Raw genomic sequence first — 22,504 nt, forward strand, 5'->3', positions numbered from 1 at the left:
CTGTCCAGCATTCAGCTCCTCTCATGGCTCTGGTGATCTGTACATCCTGGATGGCTCACCGGCGTACAATGATGTAGTCAATAAGATGCCACTGTTTTGATCGTGGGTGCATCCATGTTGTTTTATATTTGTTCTCCATTCTGAACACAGTGTTCGTGATGGTGAGTTCGAACTCTGAACATTTGCTAAGTAGCAGTAGGCCATTGTTGTTCATTTTGCCCACGCCGTGTTTGCCGAGCACTCCTTTCCATCTTTCATGGTTCTGGCCAACACGGGCATTGAAGTCTCCCAGTAGTACCAGCTTGTCATTTGTGGGCACTGAGTGCAGGATGGCTCTCAGGTCAGAGCAGAACTGCTCGATGGTCTCCTCTGTGCTGGTCAGTGTTGGGGCATATGTGCTGCTGATTGTGGCATACCGGTCTTTGCTGAGAGGCAAACGGATCTTCATGAGCCTCTCACTGATGCCCACAGGCAAGTCTGGCAGCTGTTTGAGCAAACTGGTCTTGATGGCCAGGCCAACACCATGGATTCTGTCTTCATTTGAGGCTCTACCTTTCCAGAAGAAGGTGTATCCAGTGGTGGGTTCACTGAGTGATCCCTCTTCTGGTAAGCGTGTTTCGCTTAAGGCTGCGATGTGTAAGATTTAAAATGGTTGAGGTCTTAAACTGTAGTTATTAAAATAGTGGAAGATATAAATTGTGATAGATATAAGAGAGGGTGAGTAAATTTGACCGCAGAAATATGTTTCACTACAGTGTCTTGGGTTTAAAATCAAATATAAGGTGGTCTCCAGGGAAATATTCCCAATTATTCAAATACCCAAGTCAATTGGGTTTTATAGAGATTTTAATTAACAATACAATGAGTAATCAAAGAAGGAGAGAGAGAGAGTAAGAAAAGAATCAGTTTTTTAACACTCACCACAAGATCTGTCTAAGTAAGGATTTCTAATGATACCAGGCCAGCAGCACCTCAGCTGCTTTCACCAGCTCCCTCCTTCATCTGAATGTTTCAGAATCAGTCTCCTCAGAATGAGTCTCTCCAATCTGAATGTTTCAGAATGACTTTTTAGCTCTTCTCTGAGCTCTTATTTTTAAGGACAAAATTTCCTCTGTCACCTCCCCTAAGTCCTTACATCTACCAATCACTGTAGATGTTTCTAAAGGACCACCCATTCTTAATCCACACCTAAGAAGGTGTGGATTTTTGAGTAATTCACACCAGGAAAGCTCTGAGTAAGTTTTCCAGTTCTTTGTTCCTTGTAAATTCACAAGTTGCTTGACCTTTATAGGTACTTAGCTTAAGAAAAGTATGGGTTTTAGTACTTTTCATTGTTCAGAAAAGAGTTTACAACTTTATCTTCCCCTAGGGCAGACCCAAGTAGGTAAAGTAATCCAATCTTTTAAAGTAGGGTCTGGGAAATTTTAAGGTTTACAGATGTTGATGTTATATTGCTCCAGTTCTTTACCGATTAGAGCTGTTCTTCTCTCAGGTCTTGGGGTATTCTCTCTATCAAGTAGTGTTCTGATGTTCCATGCTCCTAGTAGGAGTTTCTTTGTATTTTGTTTCTTTTGATTTTGACCGCTTAAAGGGATGACCTGCCAGCCGCAGTGTGCTGACCAGGTGTTTGTAGGGCAGGCAATGTTTGGAACACCTTTTCTAGTCCCCTCCCTTAATTAGGGTGAGCAGTGCTGTCCTAGAGAGGGCTGCTCAGTCGCCCAGGATGCTGCCGAACGTCCCTGCTGCCCACAGGGCCGAGTGACCACTGGTCCGTGGGCTCCCTACGTGCAGGATCGTGACTACAACTGCCAGTGGTCACCTCCACCTGTTGCGTCGCCACTCCCCCACCGCAGCAGGTCTTGAAGAGGGTGGACGGGGTTAGGATAGATGAGTGTGCACAAAGACACTTGTGGGTGAAGGAGATTTAAGTGGAAAAGTCAATGCACAGAGACAGTCCCACTCTCTCAGTGTTGGAAGCCTGGGTCCAGTGGCACGAAAAGTCTTTACACTTGGAGATTTCCTCAGCTGCATTGGATGGCCGTGTTGTCTTTTGTGCTCCAACAAGCCCTAAGCACTCCACAGTGCTTTGCTGCATCGCCCTCTCAGCCGTTGAACCTTCTTATTGGTTTCTTCCGGCTGTTCCGCCGAAGCAGTCTTCACATGCTGGGTGAGCAAAGCCCTGTTTCACCAGGGGTCGACAATGACCCTATGGCTACCCTCACAAGGTTTAGCTGGCCTGTCGAAGCCGTTGCCCGGGGTGTGGCCACTGCCGCATGCTAGCAGCTACTGGGAGCCACAAGTGAGAGCTAGGTGTCAGGTGAGGGTCAGAGGCTGGAGAGCTGCCCTAGGAGGGCATGACAAGTCCTCCATACCAGAGATACTTCCCCTCCCTGAGCATCCCATACACCCATACAACCCTAGGCATTTAATAAATGTTGATTAATTGAAAAATAGGCACTTAATAAATGTTGATTAATTGATTGATAGGTGTTTCTGAAGCACAGATTAAAAGGTAAATCTTCATATTCAGTATCTAATAATTATCAGTTTAATCATTATCATTAAGCACCTTATTAGGGATTATAATTTCTCCTGGAATGGAAGACAGAATAATTATTTAATTAATAATTGATATTATCACTTTTATCTTTATTATTTGCATTCCTCTAAAAAAAACTTCATGGTTCAAATGTTTATAAAAACCATTTTGCAGATGCAGAGACCTGTTCAAATAAGGGAATTAACATTTCTAAAATCATTGCAAATGCCAACAATTCAAATCACTAAACAGTTCTTAAGCAAGCAGAATGCCTAAAGCTTTTCACATGTGTGAACAAGAGGATACAGAATATACAGCAAGGATTTGATTTTGCAAGAAAACCTCATGCAGGAAGGAAGTGGAATTTTGGTTGACAACAGGGGATGGGACTGGAATCTCCAGCCAAGAAAAGCAGGGAGACAGTTGCAAAGAAATTCTTGTCCCTTCTGAAGTGAGAGGGAAAAGAGCAACCTCGCTGGATTTAGCCTGCTATAATCCCTCATTGATCTGGAGAGATCCAGGTAGCCATCTTTCCTTCAAGTGGTGGATAGAGACTTTTTCCCTTTGGGGAAGGCAAGAGACTATCCATCCAGAAGATTTTTGCATAGATACCTTCAAAGCTGTATCTCTATAATGGGAAATTACACCAGCCTGACCCAACAAGGATCTTCAGGGACTCTGGTCACTAGACCTGAGCCCTAAACCCCTGAAGGAATTTAGGTTGAAAGTAGAATAGGAACTTCCTGTTTGCCTCTTCCCTAACTACCAATCCTGAATCTCCAACCAATAAATAGATCATATAAATTACAGAAGAACTAAACATCTCATTCTACAAAATGTACTGAGGGGATCAAAGATAGCATCCATCCAGAGAAGAAAACAGAAACCAGAGACTGAAGGGGATTTCCTCTTACCGGTCAGCTCCAGACATAGATGCAACTTCACTTTCTCTGAGGTAGCTCTGCCTGGGAGAGGAAGTAGTACTCCTATTTATCTGTTCCCTCCCTCTCAGAGACCTTCAAGCTTTGGTTCCTGATCCCCCTCCAGTACCTATGCTGGGTATTAGCAAAAATCAAGCAATTCCTGTCCACGATGACATTACATCCTTTTGGGGATACAAGTATGTTGATAAACAATAAAATAAATTGAGGAAGGAGAGAACACTAGCAACTGGGTATGTCCTGAAAGGCTTCAATTTTAGCCAACTGGTAATGAAGAATAATAAGAATGAAAAGCCAGAATTCAAATCCAGATTCTTCCAACTCCACCCGTTCTTTTCCCCATCAAAACTTACTACCTCATGTGAGAAGAGATTTCATGCTAGAGTGGAGAGAAGAAAACTAAAATCAAGAAGGCACCTAAAAGCAACTTCCCCTTTAATATGTGAGCTGCTGACAAGTGAAGAGAACATTTTACATAAAGAAAAAATAAATTAACTCAGAAAGAATGTAACATGATGCCTCCATTTATGTTTTCTCCATTTCATAATTTTATATATAGCATAAGCTGGCAGTTTTACCTATTTCTGATTTCCAGTTTGCCTTCCTAAAAACTTCCACCAGGAGACTCCTTGAGTGAGATCAGTCCTTCCTCCTTGGATTGAGCTGAGATAGCTTGTTTCTAGATAAAGAATTCCCTTTTGTGCATTTTTGATATCTTTTATTTTTGTAGAATTCCAATTAGTGACAGCTAGGTGACAAAGTTGATAGAGAACTGGACCTGGAGTCAGGGACTCATCATCCTGAGTTCAAATCTGGTTTGAGACAATTGTTGTGTAACTCTGGGAAAGTCATTTCTCCCTGTTTGCCTCAGTTTCTTTATCTTTAAAATGAGCCAGAGAAAGGAATGAACAACTAGTCCAGTATCTTTGCTCTGAAAACCCCAAACAGATTCACAAAGAGTCAAATACAACTGAATAATAAAAGACTGATGGAGAATTCCAAATTTTCTTTATTGTTTTATTTGATTAAATATTTTTCCTCACTTTTCACTATTTGTGGTAGTCTTTTGCCTAATTGGCATTTGATTGAAGGAGTGAAGCTGGTAACTTTCTTTTTTAATTCTTAAATCATGTGTCACTAGACTAGTAATATTGAAGGTGTGAAAGTAGACATAATTTCTGGGTGTAAACCATCATAATGAGAATCAGCTAAGAATTTCAACTGTGAAGCAACTAGGAAATTCAGTGAATAGAGAGCCAGGCCTGGAGTCAAAAGGACCTGGGTTCAAATGTGGCCGCAGATACTTCCTAGCTGTGTGACCCTTGGCAAGTTACTTAACTCCAAATTCCCTAGCCTTTACTAATCTTCTGCCTTGGAGCTTTATATTAATTCTATGACAGAAGAGAAGGAGAAAGAAAGAAAGAGAGAGAGAGAGAAAGAGAGAGAGAGAAAAAGAAAGAGAGAAAGAGAGAGAGAAGAGAAAGAGAGAAAGAGAGAAAGAGAGAAGAGGAGAGAGAAAGAGAGAAAGATGAGAAAGAGAGAGAAAGAGAGAAAGAGAGAAGAAGAGAGAAAGAGGAGAAAGAGGAGAAAGAGAGAAGAGAGAAAGAAGAGAAAGAGAGAGAAAGAAAGAAAGAAAGAAAGAAAGAAAGAAAGAAAGAAAGAAAGAAAGAAAGAAAGAAAGAAAGAAAGAAAGAAAGAAAGGAAGGAAGGAAGGAAGGAAGGAAGGAAGGAAGGAAGGAAGGAAGGAAGGAAGGAAGGAAGGAAGGAAGGAAGGAAGGAAGGAAGGAAGGAAGAAAGGAAGGAAGGAAGGAAGAAAGGAAGCAAGGAAGCAAGGAAGCAAGGAAGAAAAAATAATGAAAAAGGTTTCAATAGTATTCCTGAAAAAAAGCAATGATATGAACATGTATAGTCAAACATTGTGTATTTCCCTGAGCACAGGGGCTTTTCTCTCTCATATGCCTCTTTTCCCGTTTCTATAGATATTTTATTCTTCTCAACAATTACTAATTATACTGGCATGAGTGTGACCCAGGTTTATGTGTGAACTATCCCTCATTTGTTCATATAGAACAACTGTGTATTTATTATTACTATTTTTGCTTTATCGTTAAGCAAATGCTGATGTTTAAGATCTTATGTTGTCCTCATTTTGAATGACTACTTTTCTGTAAATGTCTATCCAGTAGGTGATCAGGCACTTCAGTGATGCAATAGAGAGAGTACTAGCCCTGGAATCAAAAATCTTCACTTTCTAAGTTCAAATCTGACCTCAGGCACTTACTAGCTATGTGACCCTGTGCAAGTCACTTAACCATGGTTGCCTCAGTTTTCTTCTCTGAAAAAAAAGAGCTGGAGAAGGAAATGGCAAACCCTCCAGTAGTTCTACAAAGAAAAACCCAAATAGAGTCATGAAGAGTCAGACACGACTGAATAAAACAAACACAACAATGGCGCTCCTTGAAATTGACCTAGTTTAAGCCAAGGCTTTGTTAACCTTGTCTTGGTCCCCTTTGCCAGTGGACCTCTTCTCAGAATAAAGTTGTTTGTTAATTTTTTAATTCTGGTTTTGTTTGGTCCTGGAGGCAGCTAAGTAGCTCAATGGATAGAGAACTGGGCCTAGAGTCAATAAGACCCGAGTTCCAACCTAGCCTAAGCTGTTGTAAGCCAGCTCTGTTTGCCTTAATCTACTGGAGAAGGAAAAGGTCAAGAAAATATTCCATGGACAGTCCAATCCACAGTGTCGAAGAATTCAGACTGACCTGAAAATGCCTGAACAAGAGTTACAACAACAAATCACAGGTCTGGGAGCCTGCCCTGGAGGGATGAATAGGAAGGACAGTGCCCCCCCTCACATCACAGCTGGGCCAAGTCCCCAAAGAGTTTGGATGTAGCTGTGTGGTCCTGGCCCAGGATCCGGAAATTCAGACCTGCCAGGCTGAGGGTAGATTAGGATGAGTGAGCCAGACCAGAGTATGTGAACTCATGCCAGAGGCGCCCAATGCCTGGACTTTGTCTACTGCCAAAGGCAAACTTGACCAACTTCACAACGTTGTCTGGGGCCGGTATTATTCTTGTTATTGTTGTTCAGTCCTTTCCATTCTGTCTGACTCTTCATGACCCCATTTGGGATTTTCTTGGCAAAGATACTAGAATGGTTTGCCATTTCCTTCTCCAGCTTATATTACAGATGAAGAAACTGAGGCAAACAGGATGAAGTGACTTGCTCAGGATTGCAAAGCTAAGATACTGGAGTGGTTTGCCATTTCCTTCTTTAGCTCACTTTATAGAAAAGGAAACTGAGGCAAATAGATGAAGTCCAGGGTCACACAGCTAGCCAGATTTGAACTCCTGACTCCAAAACCAGCACTCTATCTGCTGTGCCTCCTAGCTGCCTGGGGAGGGCCAGTCATCAGTATTTATTTCAGGAAGAAATGATGAACTTCAAAATAACAGTAGCTGACATTTCTGTAGTTCCTTTAGGTTTCATGAACACTTTACATCCATATTCTCATTTGAGACTCCATTAATGAGGTAGAGATTACGAATGTTATTCTGATCATTTTACATACATTATACATGTCTGAGGTGGCAAAAAACAATAAGTACTAAAGTTGGGAGAAGAATGGAGTCCAATCCTCTTTCTATCCTTATCCTCTACATCTGTAAAGAACTATTAGCTTCAGTACATAAAAGACAATTCCCACATTGCTTCAAATGAATTATTTTTTAAACTCTTACTTTCCATCTCAGAATCAATACTGTCTATTGGTTTTAAGCCAGAAGAGAGGTAAGGGCTAGACAATGGGGGTTGAGTGACTTGCCCAGAGTCCCACCACTAGGAAATTTCTGAGGTCAGATTTGAACCCCAAAACTCTCATCTCTAAATCTGGCTCTCCATCCACTGAGCCACCCAGCTATCTCCCAGATTGATTCTTGGAGCTTGGTGCCACTTCAAAATGTATGAGAACTTATCAAAGCCAGACTAGTGTCAGACTTCACCCAGAGAACGTTCACATATTGCATGCTGCCTTTCCTTGGGGAATTAGAGCAGAAGGAACCAAGGGCTCACTTCCATCTTGGTCCCATCTTTATTGATGTTATGTCTATGCCTAGAAATCTCTTCTCTTGAGAATCTCGCCTCTTTGAAATGATTCTCAGTAGTCTGTCCAACAAGAATGTGCCCCTGATGGAGAGTAGTTCAGTCTTAGCTGACTGACCTTCTTCATTGGAGCCTTGCACATGAGGAAGAATTACTTGAACATCTGACAGTCCAAACAATTTTGGTAAGGCAGGATAGTGCAGTGGAAAGAACCCAGATCAGGAGCGACACCCACTTGCTAGCTCGTGGATATTAGGCAAACATTTCTCTTCTCTGGGCTTCATCAGGAAGCGGATGGATTGCCTCTAATTATTTGATACGAAAGGAGTCCAAGAGATGAAATTATTTGAGAAAGCTGTGACAGGATTTGCCCTGAATGGAAAGTAATTAAAATGTAACAGCCTCTGTAATCCTGCTGGGCATCACAAATTGCTTTGCTGCTAAAGAATCAGCCCCTTGACTCTAATTGTCCCTCTTCTGGGGAGAATCCCCTCAAATATTTTACTGGCTGTTTTTATCTGGGCAAGTCTGGAGCTTTGAACAGTTCTGACACATAGTAGGCTCTTAGTCAATATTTATGTAATGAAACACAGTCAATTCTTACAGAATGAAAGATTTGTAGACCAAAACAGACTCCCTGCCTGAATGAAATATGGTTAGAGCTTTAATCCCTTTGGTCTGCCTCAGATACACTTTGCCAGTCCCTGACTCTTGACTCCATTTGGATTTACTGCTTCATTTGGACTGGAGAAGCAATATGACAGACATAGTGACCAGAATCTCACACACAAGAGTAGAAAAGACCTGGACTGCCCAGGACAGGGCCAGCATATTAGGGGGAAGTCACTTCTTAGCTCGCAGAATCCTAGGTCTCTCATCTGTAAGAAGGGGATAATAATATCATCAAGAGGGTAAAATGAGACACTATTCAGAAAGCACTCTGAGGACCCAGCAGTGCCACTACTAGTTCTGTATCCCAAAGAGATTAAAGAAGGGGGAGAAGAATCCACATGTACAAAAAATATTTGGAGCAGCTTTATTTGTGGTGGTGAAGACCTGGAAATTGAAGGCATGTCTATCAACTGGAAAATGGCGGAACTTGTTGTGGCATATGATTGTAATGGAATTCTATTGTGACATGAGTAAGAGATGACAAGCAAGATGATTAAAAAACCTGGAAAAAACCTTCTCTGAAGGGATGCAAAGTGAAGTGAACACAACCAGGAGAACATTGTACACAGAAACAGCAATAATGCATGACTATCAACTGACAGTGACTTAATTATTATCAACAATGCAAGGATCCAGGACAACTCCAAAGGACTCATGATGAAAAAGAATATATATAGCCATAGAAGGAACAGATGGAGTCCAAATATACATTAAAACATGCTATTCTTCACTTTATTTTCCCCAAACATTTTTCTCGTGTTAGCAATATATCTTACTTCATAGCATGATTAAAATGGAAATGGGTATTACATGATAATATAAGTACAACCTATATTATATTGTCTGGCTTCTTGGGGAAGGGAGGAGTGGGAGGGAAGGAGAAAGCATGGATTTCAAAGTATCAGAAAGTGAATAATAAAATGGTATTATGTGTAATTAAAAATCTCAGAGGGCTACATAAATATAAATATTATCAGAATTACATCTGAGTTTTCTTGAATTTTGCTACCAACTTTGCATGCCACCTTTCGTTTGAATCATTGTCTTCTTTCCCTGAGCTATCACTTCTCATAAAGCCATGGACAAAGTCTGCAGTTCTGGAAAAAGAAATTTCTGAAACCAAATTACCTTTAAAAATACACAGGAATGAAGTATCTCTGGGTCAACGGGTATGCATAGTTTAAAGAAAAAACAAACAAACACAATGCTCTCACAGCTGTCCAGGGTCTAAAACGAGGGGTTTCCATGTTATGAAGTCTGTGGAAGATTGGCTTTCATTTTATACACATATATACATGAATACAGACAGACATATATGTGTATCTATATGCAATATGTTTATGTGTGTGTGTATATATGCAGGTATGTATGTGTGTGTGATGCTATTAAAATGTTGAACTCAATACACCAACTTATTTGGAGGATCCAATGGCGGTCACTAGGTTGGAAGAGATCAGTTCATGGCTTAATCCTAAAGAAGAACACTGCCCAAGAATATTCAAATTACCGAACAATGACACTCATTTCATATGTCAGCAAGATTATGCTTAATATTCTCCAATCTGGGCATCAACAACCTTTTAACCAAGAATTACCAAAAAACCAAGTTTTTTTTTGGAGACAGAAGAACCAGAAAGCAAAGTGCCAATATTCACTGGATTACGAAAAAAGCCCGGCAGTTCAAGAAAAAATTCCGCTTCGTTGACTACACTAAAGTCTTTGACTGTTTGGATCACAATGAAAAATGGCAAGTCCTCAAATAAATGGGAGTGCCCAGTCATCTGATTTGTCTCCTGAGGAACCTGTATGTTGGCCAAGAAGCAATAGAAGTACCAAACATGGAACTGATTAGTTTATGGTTGGAAAAGGAGCATGACAAGGCTGTATAATGTCACATTGTTTTGTTTTTGCTTTATATAAAGAGTGAATCTTGCAAAATGCTAAGCTGGATGAAACAAAATCCAGAATTTAAATAGCTGGGAGAAATATTAACAATCTCAATATTATAAAGATTAACAATACAGACATTACCACTCTGATGGCAGAAAATGAAGAATTAAGTAGCCTTTGATCAGGGAAAAGGAGGAGAGTGTGAAAGCTGCCTTGAAGCTTAACATTAAAAATATTAAAATCTTGGCAAGTAGTTCCATTACTTCCTGGCAAATAGAGAAAGAAGAAATGGAAGCAGTGTCAAATTTTCTATTCTTGAGCTCAAGGTTCACTACAGACAGCAACTGCAGCCATGAAATTAAACAATGCTTGCTCCATAGAAAGAAATTGATGGAAAATTTGGACCAAGTGCTAAAAAGCAGAAACATCCCCTTGCCAACAAAGGTCCATATAGTCAGTGATATAGTATTTCCAGTACTAATGTATGGCCATGATAGTTGGACTTTAAGCAAAACTGAGTGCCACAGAATCTGCACTTTGGAACTGTGGTGATGGAATAGACCTTTGAGAGCCCGTTGGATATCAAAGAGATCAAATCAGTCAATACTTAAAAGAAATTAAGGTCAGATACTGAAGATGAAGCTAAAGCACTTTGACCACAATAAGAAGACAAAGCTCATTGTAAAAGACCCTCATATTAGGAAAGATTGAAGGAAAAGGAGATGATAGAAGGTGAGATGGATCAATACATAGTGTCATAGAAACAATGAACATGAAATTGTACAGTCTTAGGGACATAGTGGAGGATAAAAGTGCTTGACAAGCTATGGTCCATGGAGTCATGAAGAAACAAACAGGACTGAAAGAATTTACGACAACAAAGTTTTGCCAAGAAAACTCCATGGACTTTCATGGGGTCACATAGAGTAGAACACAACTGAATGACTGAGCAACAATTGGAGATAATCTTATAAGGAAGTCACTAATATGAAGAGAGATAGAGCCAGACTTCTTGTAAAAGGTGATATTTTATATGAGACTTAGAGGAAGCTAGAAGTCAGAGATGAGGAAGGACAGAGTTCCAGATATGAGAAACAACAAAGGAAAATAACCAAAGTGGGAAAGTGGAATGCCTCATGTGAGCAACAACAAGGCAGCCAATATTCCTGGAGTACAGAGTTTATTGTGGGGTATGTAGTGTAAGGAGACTGGAAAACTTGGAAAGGAATGGATTATGAAGGTCTTTAAAAAAGAAACAAAGCATTTCATATTTGATCCTGGAGGTAACAAAAAGTTACTGGCATTGACTGAATTGGGGGTCAGGGGAGATGAGAATGTTATAAATCAGACTTCAGATCATTAATAAACATTTTTCTAATTCTCAGTTACTCTAAATTTGAGATGTTTGTCCAAAGACAAGCATAGTTAAATATGTCTAAAGCAATGCTAACCACATCGATATTTACATTTTTGAAATAAAGGGGTTAATAAATGTTTTTCACTCAATCATGCCTTTCAAAGTTTGAGCTATTATAATTATAGATATGGGGACCTTTTATCTAAGTGGTAAAATTTCTTAAATGTCTAGACTCTCCTCTAAATCTTTAGGCTTCTAGAGAGGGAGAATTCCTATGCAGTCTTGGCCTCATGATTGTCTCTCTATCAACTTTAAATCCTAAAGTTTTTTTAAATTAATCTTATGGCAAAAAATGGAGCTCTTGAGCAGAGCATCTTTGGAAGAAGAGTATGGTTTGTCATCTCCAAAGAAGAAAAATAGTAAGGCAGTATAGGCTATGATTTGGAGAAGTTTAAAAAAAGTAGACTTTATTCTCTCCTATTACTACTGTAAATCCCTGAAAAATAGAGTTCATAGGAAATTAATGACCTGTTTAGCAACTCCAATTGTTTCCCTTTGAGAGGGAGCTAACATCATCAGGGTAGTTCTATAAGGCTGAAAAATTCCTGGAGGTAACAAAGATACTCCCCAGAATTGTAAGATCTGACTTACTAGAAACCCAAAGTTTGTTTTACTTCCAAAGGAACTCCAAACCTTGAGGAGGTGCTATGAAGTATATGGAAGATTACCCTAGGTCCTGGAGAAGCAGGAGATTCATTAAAGGAATAATAAATAATAATATTTATTTATTATATATATATATATAAATAAAGGAATAGAAGGTAAATAGCATGAAATATAAATGGTTCTTTTAGGTTTTTGCAAATTTCCTGTTGTGTAGACTAAAGACTGTGCAATGGCAAAAAGCCATCATGAATGACTACTTCGATGTTTGTAGGAATCTCAGGACCCTTTTACAAACCACATTTAATCTACATTATGAAAAATCTAACAATAACCTCTAAATGGAGGCATCTTGAGCACAAGGAATATAAAGGGTGGGATAATGGAAGGAGGAGAAAAACTATATGAAGGGTCTTTATAAATCCATCGCATGAGATGTTGAGTCACTGTTTAAATAGAAAATGAAAAATCACATCATACCTTCAAGGTATAATTGAGGAGCTTTGGTGGGAGAATAAGTACAGGAAAGAATAATAGATTATTTTGAAAAATATGATTCAACAATGAGAATTAAAAGACTAAAACTTCTATCCTACTACAAAGATAAGCACCTATATAACATGAATATTTTATTCAAAAAGGAAGTGGAAAAGCATGGAATACCATTAATTTCCCCAACATGATATATATTTAATGAATAAAAAAAGAATGATTCCTGAGAGTGAAAGCATGTCAGAATCAATTTCCTTTTTTATTTTCTTTCTTAGTATCTTTAACACTTAGCATTGTGCCTGGTGTATAGTAGGTACTAAATAAATTATCTTTGACTTATCTGGAGTCAGCTGTCTGTATGCATTCAGACTAACAACTAGCTAAAGAAGGAAAAACTAAATTCCAAATTAGGGGAAATAAAAATAACTCCAGGGACAATTATATCAAACTTGACTTATTTAGTGAGTTGTTGACTATTAAAAAATGGAAAATGGATAAAAGTGGAGACATTGACTCTGAGTATCATCAAATTTAGAAAAGTTTAACATAAGCAAAACCATGGCTACAATTTAGAGAGCAAGAGTCCAGAAGCCACTTCAATCCACACTTGTTTGCTCTCCTCACTAGTTGGAGAAAAATGGAAGCCAAAGACAACACTGTAGAGTTAGAATCATGAATGATTACAAGCAATATCATTTCATATGAAAGCAAAAATCAATGGGGAAGAAGGAAGATTTTTGAAAACTCACCAGACTACTCATCAGATCAATCCCAGAACATATACAGGAGAAACCAGAGGTTGGACATTGTATATAACCACAATAAAAATGATTTGCCCTGTATTCTAATGGAATAATTTCTTGTCAACACTGACAATAGAACCACCATATTTAAAATCTAACAATTGAATCATTTCAGAGTTCTATGAAGAAATGAAAACGAGATTTAAAGAGAATTAAGCTGAGAAGAGTTTGACTAGAGCAGTCTCTGACCTGAATCAGAGAATAAAACTGTGAAGGACTGAGAAGTTTATTTTCAATTTTTTCAAAAGACTGTAACCCTGAGCACGTCACTTAATCTTCCATTGCCTAGCCCTTTCTGCTCTTCTGTCTTAGAAGCAATGCACAGCATTGATTATAAAATGGAATGTAAGAGTTAACAAAAGACACATGACATCCAGTGCATATACCTACTTTCCCATTTCTATAATAATTTTAACAAAAAATGACCTTTCCATGTATGCTGAGAAATCTTGATGGAAACAAAAGAAAAGAATAGTCAGAATTTCATGGTCTACTTTCTATGTCAGACAATATTTCCATAAAAAGAAATTTTAATTGATTGGAAAATAGAAGTAATGCAAGATTCCTCTGTATTCATTGTTTTTAAATTAATAATAATACTCCATCTCATATGGCACTTTAAGGTTTTAAACACCTTTTCGCAACAATTCTATGAGGTAGGAAGTGTGAAGGTAAAATTTAATACTCTCCTGATTATAAAAATGAAAATACTTAACTCTCCCCTGATTGTGAAGATTAAATTGTAACCCCTGTCTATTTTTTAGAACAAGATACTTAAAAGTTAAGTATGGATATCTACCCATTTTTTTATTTAATCACTAAAGTTGCAAATGCCCCACTTCACACATTGAGTGGGGGAGGTCTGTGACCTTAGTGTGTGATAGTGGATGACAAATCAGAATCGCCTGACTGCCTTCTGGGCAGTCCTAAAACAAAGCATCAATTGTGATTGGTAGATATGAAATTAGGGAAAGACACAGGAAGTGACGCAAAAGAAGCATCTTGAAAAGGAGCTGTTACTTCCTTTGAGATATAGTTCTTCATTTTTTGGATGTGGAGACTGGAAGAATTCTTCATTCTTTGATCTGCTGACTGGATTTGAGACTGTTTCCTGTTGAGACTGATAAAGAATCTGCTGACTGGACTGACACAGGGTGAGTGAAAAGCTGACTCTTAACTGCTAGATTTTTCTAAAAAAACTATCCTCTGGAGAGACCTACTCCTGAGACACACTTCCCTGGTCCTCAGCTTTGCCAAGGCCAACTGAAACTAATTCTCCCTGTCCAGAGGGGCCTGGAGTAAATTATTTAGTGCTCAGGCTAGATATCTTACCCTATCCTCTCTCTGATTCTTGTTTCACTCTTCCTACATTTTGTAAATTAATTGTAAATAAAATCTCTTTGAAATTAATTAAATTCCTGGTGACCACAGTCTTAAATAATCCAGTCCAACCCTTTTAAAAATAATCCAATTTCTCCCTTACAGAAGTAAAAGAAGAAAAAGTTAAAAAAAAAAAGTAATAGGCAGATTTACAGATGAGGAAAGTCTCTTTAATGTGAAATAACTTGCCATTATAATATAGCTATTAAGTGGGATCCAAACTCAGTTTTTTTACTTCAGTCTTATAAAGATTAAAATTAATATTCAATAACTAAGTATTATATTTTAAAAGTTGTATTAATAATAATTAAAGTAAAAAAGCTACCTAACTATACAGTCTAGTATTTTTATTATACCATCTTGCTCTAACAAAAAAAGAATTTAAGCTAGTAGAATAGAGGGAAAAAAATATACATATATATAAACTCTCTTCTCTGACATATAATTTCCTATGCAAATGTGAAGACCATGTAAGATTTTTTTGATAAATGTAACTTGTGTAAAAATGATACATTTTGATAAATGTAACTTTATTCAATGATATTCTAATTATCAGTATCAAATGAGGCATAAAACAGGGAGATATCTGCCTGCCAAAATGTTCCCCACTGCTGTGAAGGATGGCCACAAAGAATTAAAAGGGAAAGCTTCCCTGTAGGTCATACGTTCCTCCAGATGCTCTAAGTGTCAGGTGATATTGTTTTTCACCAAGGTCCCAATTATCACTGCACACCCTCAATAATAATGGATTGGCCTAGTAATCCACATAAGATAAAAACAAGTGGGAGAAGAATTAATGCCTACCGCCCTGGTTATGACATGTAATTTTATGGACACTTCATTGAATTGCTTGATGAATACATAAATCTTGGAAAGTTACTGAAGGCAGATAAGGTACTTGACCTAGAATTGGAAATGAGAAGAGTCGTCTAGATTGGGAAATTATGGAATACTTAAATTATCTTAAGCTTTTTCTACCTTTTTTTAGCATCTATTCTCTCCCAATAATTCTTTCAGTGATGGCAATCATCACATCATGATTTAAAAAGAAAAAGAAAAAATACAATCAAAATTGAAGATGACCCAAATGGAAAGAGAGAGACACCTGGTGTTCATAAATAGACCATGGCATGCCATCCTTGATGACTTGAAAGCAAGAAGTGATGTAAAAGCCCTCACCAAGGAAATGTGTTTTACAAAAGGAGGCAGAATGGTTATTTCTAGAATGTAGATACTAAACAGATAGGTCAGATGCTAAAATGGTACCCACAAAATTTTAAAGAAGCTAAAGGAACATCTCCATTGTACTAAGTAGACCCTCCAAGGAATTTTTTACAGATTGCCATGGATGAGAATTACATGGCAACAGAAGGCTTAGATGGGCTGGGATCGTTCCCATTGGACAGAACACCTATGTTCTTGGTATCATGAGCACTTTGAAGTATCAAAGCATCCCTGTAGGGATTCGCCCTTCCCTGCCTCTCAGGCTACCTTGTCTTGGTCTACCCATTGTAGATAGGACTTTGGTTTGAAGATACAATCTTGACCAGTCGAGTCAAACTAAAACAGAAACATAACTTGCAGAAGGCACATTGACTTAGAAAACCACATGCTAGCATCATCCATGTTGTATTGTGTTTTTATTCATTTTATTTAAAATTTCTCGATCATATTTTAAACTTGCCTCATTCAGGTGCTTTTCTGGTCACAAGTTTGATCCTTCTTCTCTTGACTTTTGTTCTCCTATAGCAACTATCATCTCCCTCTTTTAAAACTCAACTAGAGTCACAAAGGTAAGGAGAAAAAAAAGGAACTTTGAATTCTAAGGAAACTCAACCCATCCTTCTGGACATCACACCTTTTGGCAGAATCTTCAAAATGTTACTTCTATATTCTAAATTGACTTTTTTATCCCATCATCATGTCCCTCTACTAGTAATGGCACAATGCCTCAAAATAGTTCCCTTAAGTATCCTCTAGAAATAGCATCTCACATGATAAGAACAAGATCTGATCGCCAGAAAACATCTTTGGCTTTCTCTTCATTCGATGCTACTCTTTGGCATTTCTTCTTCTCTGGTTCATGAGCCTTTGAAAATTAATTAAGGCGAATGGGAGAAAATGGGTCCTTATCAATGGCAGAATCATAATAAGAAATGTTCAGAGTGTCCTGACTTCTGAAAAGTTGTCAAATCAAATGTTTCTGCCTCAAATCTCAGCATGGTTCAACAGGCTCTTGGCTATCCTTTCAGAAAGCATGCCATCAGCAGCCTGAGCTGTCCTCCTATCTGACTTCACATTCCATTTCACCTTCACTCACATTGCAAAGAGCCAATTGTTTTGATTCTTTTTATTTTTCTCTTACTTTTTAATAAGAAGGGCATCCTGGGGAGAATCACAAAGCCAGAAGAATGGAAAACTTACTTTCTGCAAGTGAGGCAATCTTTGGGTTTTTAGGGCATCCCTCCTCTGGCTTTTCCCTGAAGTATTTCTCAGGGTTGACGAGGAAATCAGGTTTGTTCACCTCGGCCACCTCCTCCAGGGTTCCAATATGTAATGACCTAAATGCACCTTCAGAACAACAGAATTTTTTAAAAAAGTCATTAAGCCCCCAGAATCAAGAGAATTTTCCAGTCAAGTGAACTTTTCAAGGCCATCCTTCCTCAGCTCTTGCAGCTGCAGTGCTGGGCAAACTCTGTAAACACAGCTGGGCCAATTGAATCAGTGGTCCTTTTTCATTCAAAGGGACCAAAAGGCGCCCAAGACTCTCCATTCATTTTTATTTTTATTTTTTCCTTCATCATTTTCACATAGAAACAAGGATTCTGCCCCATTGGAAAATCTCCAATTTCTTTTTTTATTCTTAAGAAATAGAGTTCTTTGTGTAGATTCCTTTAAAAGCTAGAGAAATAGACCCTTTCTTAAAAATAGAATGCATAAAAGTCTGAGCTGGGGGGAGGATGGGAGAAATCTTTCAGTTTTGCTCAAATGTTAACCAAGGAGGCTCTATTGTATTGCATATGTGTACAAGGTGATGAGAATCCATTTTCATTATGCCCATAAAAATGACTTGGACAAAAAAGAGAAATTGGGCTTTTTTACTTCATGTGACAGAAGATGAGGGGAAGGAACAAACAAAAAAATCAATTCAAGATGTCATTTATACCATTTTAATGTTATCAAATAACTGTGGATCTTTTTATAGCTCAGGCTGATTTATTCATACAACAACTGATTTCTCTGTGAGCGAAGTTCCCCCAGTCATCAGCAGAGCAAAGATTGGCAGTGGGAGAAATCATATTCTTAGAGGCTGTGATGTGGACCAGAAACCAGTCACCATCTCAGTCCCTAGAGAAAAAAACTCAGCATGGGCAGCTGACCTTTGTTTTGACGTCCTTTTTGCAGTTCTTTTCTAATCACGAGCAAACCTATTGGCATCTCACAGTGCCTGGAGCATAGTGATGCTTAATAAATGCTTGTTAATCAATTGGTGGCTTCCTAAAGATGAGAATCCATGTGCTAATGATCAACACTCACTTGATGACTTTTGTAGCAGTCCACCATGGCAGAATTTGTATGTCTTTTTCTTTAAAGTTGTGCTTTCCTTGGGGTTTTTGTCGAAATTCGTATTTTCCTCTTGGTTGAGCCTGGAATAAAACAATCCATTATGGGATGAAATATTAACTACAGTTGAAGAATAACAACACTTTCCAGCTTATAAGAATGTTTGCTATTTCAGCAATCAATATTTCTATTTTCTTGTTAGCTGTGCTTGGGAACTTATCAAGTCACACCTTTTAATAAAATGTCTCCAGGTAATGTGGGATAGAGGAAAGCCAGACACAATTCTTTGTCACAAATGAGAAAAAGGCATTTTTAGATGCTCTGATTGGGAGTCCACTCAACCTGCCAAAAAACTTTCTCACTTTTTATTCTCAAAAAAATACCATTGGAGCACATGAAGTTTCCAAAGGTAACTCTTCTCTCTCACTATGTGGCCCAGCCACCTTGACTTTGTTTCATAAATTACTTGGCTAATGGAGTAAAAAAAGTCAAAACTATTGGAGTAAATGCCTTTCTTTTTAAAAAATTCCTTCTTTGTAATATGTTATGTCCTCTTCCCAGCTATTAAAGGTGAGCAGTGTGAGTTTTTTGGAGAAAAATATGCAAAAAAAACTCATCCCAAAATATTGAGTATTGACAATCATCATATAAATTTAAGCTGACATGTAATAATTCATAATTGTCTCCAAAGAATGCAAACTAGTGTGTTATTCCACAAATATTTATTAAGCAGCTCATAGGAGACTTACTGATGAGTGGATAAAGTACCTGGTATATATGGAGTATTGTGGAAACAGAGTTAAAGTAAAAGGCAGTCTGGGACTAATACCACAAAAATATCCCACTGGAGAGGCTACATCTATAGATTCAGATGACTTTGGCTTAAATCTTGGCTCTACTACTCAGTACCAGGTATGTCCCTTCCTAGAAGAACACCAATTTCTTCGTCTGTAGAGTGAAAGGGATTAAATGGTTTCTGAGGTCTCTTTCAGCCTCTAACATTCTCTGATTAGAGCATTCAGTTGTTAACTGTGTCTCAAGACCCATTCAATGACTATGGACCAAATGAAGTTTAGTCCTGGGGGAAGCTTCACAAGAGTCAATTTCTCTTCATGACTTATTTGTCATCAACTTCACAGTTAACTCCAGAGATATTATCAAAATTAAACTTTAGCATAATTCACACCTCAGTTTCTCCAAATATAGGTACATGGGTCTTTCATCTCTCTCACAGGTACTCAAGATAACAACATAGGTTTATGTATATCAAAGCTTTGTTTCAACCCCAGAAAAAAAATGTAAAACTCATAAAGTATTTAAAGGAACCCATAAAGAGATAGAGAATATATACAAGACATCCAAGGGTTCATGAGAGCTCATAAACAGATAAAAAAACATAAAACACATTCAACTAGCTCATAAACCACCTTTGAAAGAGAACTGAAGTTGGGGTTACAATTGGGACACTTCTTTGATATTCTGTTCGGTGAAAGAGCAAGTGGAGTGAGAGCAAGTGGAACACATCAATGGAAGTCTTAAAGAAATATAAAGCAGAAAAAATGATAAGAGCTCACCCACATAAACTGTGGTAGGTTGATTCATAGGCAATTAGACAATATTTTTTAACGTCAGTGTCCCAGGAGACAGGGTAATGTATACATTTTAAATTCCCTAGGAAAGTGATCACAGAATCTAGCTTTCTAGGGACAAAGAAAAGATTTCTTGGACATTCCTAGTCTTGGAGATTGATTTGGAGAGGGCTTAAAATTTGTGGCTTCCTAATCAGAGATTCCTGAAATTTGTATATCAGAACATCTGGGAAGATCATCCACATTGTTCCTGAATAGAAGAAGCACAGATTCCCAAGAATTGTACTTCGTACTTTGGGGCTGCTGAAGAAACAATCCCCTTCCCATCGGACCTGCACAGGATGAATAATTCACTTTACTAGCAAGGGAATGGGGAGTGGTAAGGTTTCAGACTCATGACTCATTCCCCAAGACATAGCTTGGGTCCTTCAGCTGCAAGGGGACATATGGGTACTCCTTGTCTTTCCCCAAAACTATGCCATTCAAGAAAAATGTAGTTGATACTCTTTTTCTAGAACATCAGATATATACATCTCTTAATTAATAAATCTTTAAATCATATACATAAATCTCTAAATCATAAAATATTCTAAATTGGGGAATCTCATAGTAGTCAACTTCCAAGGCTAGTGATGCTCAAGCAATCCCTCTTTTCTCACTAGTAGGCTAGATCCTGTGATAGCACTAAATAAGAAATTAAAAATCTATACCCTCCACTCCCTTCCATATTCAACCCTGGTGTTCAAGAACCTTGTCTAATTACTAATAAACTACCATTTCAGTCTATGTGGTTGAACACATATCTTTTCCCACCACATGATTCTTCCATTTTTTAATTAAAAAAAAACTCTTACTTTTTCATCTTAGAGTTGTGTTTTAATTCCAAGGCAGAGGAGTGGTAAGGACTAGGCAATGGGGGTGAAGTGACTTTTCCAGAGTCATATAGCTAGGAAGTATCTGAGGTCAGATTTAAGCCCAGGGCTTCCTTTCTCTAGGTACATCTCTCAATGCACTAAGCCACTTATTGGTATTCCTACCACATGTTTCTTCAAGAACTATATCAGTGGGGGGGGGGGGGGGGCAGCTGGGTAGCTCAGTGGATTGAGAACCAGACCCAGAGACAGGAGGTCCTGGGTTCAAATGTGGCCTCAGACACTTCCCAGCTGTGTGACCCTGGGCAAGTCACTTGACCCCCATTGCCTAGCCCTTACCACTCTTCTGCCTTGGAGCCAATACACAGTATTGACCCTAAGACGGAAGGTGAGGGTTTTAAATTAAAAAAAAAAAGAACTATATCAGTGCTCCAACTGGTACCATATTGGGGGCTGAAAGAATCAACATTAGGCAATATGCAAGCTTAAACTCATTCCTTTCTATGCCACAGATTTCTGTAACAATCTACCCTTAATTATACCCAGAGAAGAAAAGGAATAAATCTCTACTCCTCCTGTCCATAGATATACCTCCATGGCACTGTGCAAAGTATGAGTAAATATTATTATATTCTCCATGGAGGAAAAGGAGGGGAAGATTTTCATCAGATGATTCCAAAGGCTCATGCCCTGTAAACCAATCAAATAGATTTCCTCATCAATTAATCATTCACTCTATCCCAAGACAATACACCCCACCTTTCCTTTCTATTTCCTTATTTATTTCATAATTTTGGGGACCAGATCTTTGACTTCATCAGTTCAGGAAATTCTTGGTGAGGAGCTTCTTTACTTGGAATTTCAGTCAATGCATTTCCTCTCCTATGGTATTTGCACTATGTACATGATATCTAATTGCTTTACAGAATTCTCTGCTCTTGATTAAGAATCCAGGTATCAGCAAAAAGGTAGAGAAAATATTTTCTGCTGCTAGGGTGCTTCCTAGACTCCCTAGAGTGTCTTTTCTTCATGGTATAATGAAAAATGTATAGATTTGGCTTTGGAGACAAAGGATATAAGTTGAGTTCCTAGCAGGGCTGCCAATTGTGTGCCACTAGGAAATTCATTTAATTGAACTTGGTTTCCCTTTCTTTAAAATGGGTGGATTACAATTGACTAGATAATATCTGAGATGCCTTTCCCACTTGAAATATTGTGTTTCCTTCATATGTATCACTAGCCCAATGCCAAAGTATGGATGGATACCAATATTACCCATTTCCATGACTGGAAAAGCAACTAAGAGGAAATACCCACAACCTAACCAGTTGGTAGCATCACTGTTAGGATACGAAGAATAAGATATTCTTTTATTTCCATGGAAACCAGTTATTTGGATGAACAGGAAGTGTGGGGCTGCAGGCAGAGTTTTGTGTAGTCATAATAATAACAATAACAATAATAACTGACATTTATATGGTACTTTAAATTTGGTAAAGTGTTTCACATGTATGGGGTGATTTCCATCTGTTTGCTGAGCTAATGAGCAAATTCGAATGCCAGGGACAATAACAGACACCATCCTTCCTATAGATGCATTTTCCATTTGATTCTCACAATCATCCTGGTGGGTAATAAAGGCT

The 22,504-nt window shown here is 38.2% G+C and overlaps 1 protein-coding gene across 1 annotated transcript in view; it reads right to left on the reverse strand.

Annotated features, from left to right (window-relative positions):
* Nucleotides 1-22,504, reverse strand: part of WDR49 (WD repeat domain 49) — a 203,797-nt gene that overhangs the window by 13,172 nt on the left and 168,121 nt on the right. The window contains exons 18-20 of the mRNA XM_007502257.3: nucleotides 20,233-20,321; nucleotides 18,374-18,483; nucleotides 17,261-17,407 (exon numbers count right to left, since the gene is read on the reverse strand). Of these exons, the coding sequence (XP_007502319.2) occupies nucleotides 17,261-17,407; nucleotides 18,374-18,483; nucleotides 20,233-20,321 (346 nt within the window). The remainder of the gene's footprint in view (nucleotides 1-17,260; nucleotides 17,408-18,373; nucleotides 18,484-20,232; nucleotides 20,322-22,504) is intronic.

This window comes from Monodelphis domestica, chromosome 8, assembly GCF_027887165.1.
Source record: "Monodelphis domestica isolate mMonDom1 chromosome 8, mMonDom1.pri, whole genome shotgun sequence".
In the NCBI taxonomy this organism is placed as follows: domain Eukaryota; kingdom Metazoa; phylum Chordata; class Mammalia; order Didelphimorphia; family Didelphidae; genus Monodelphis; species Monodelphis domestica.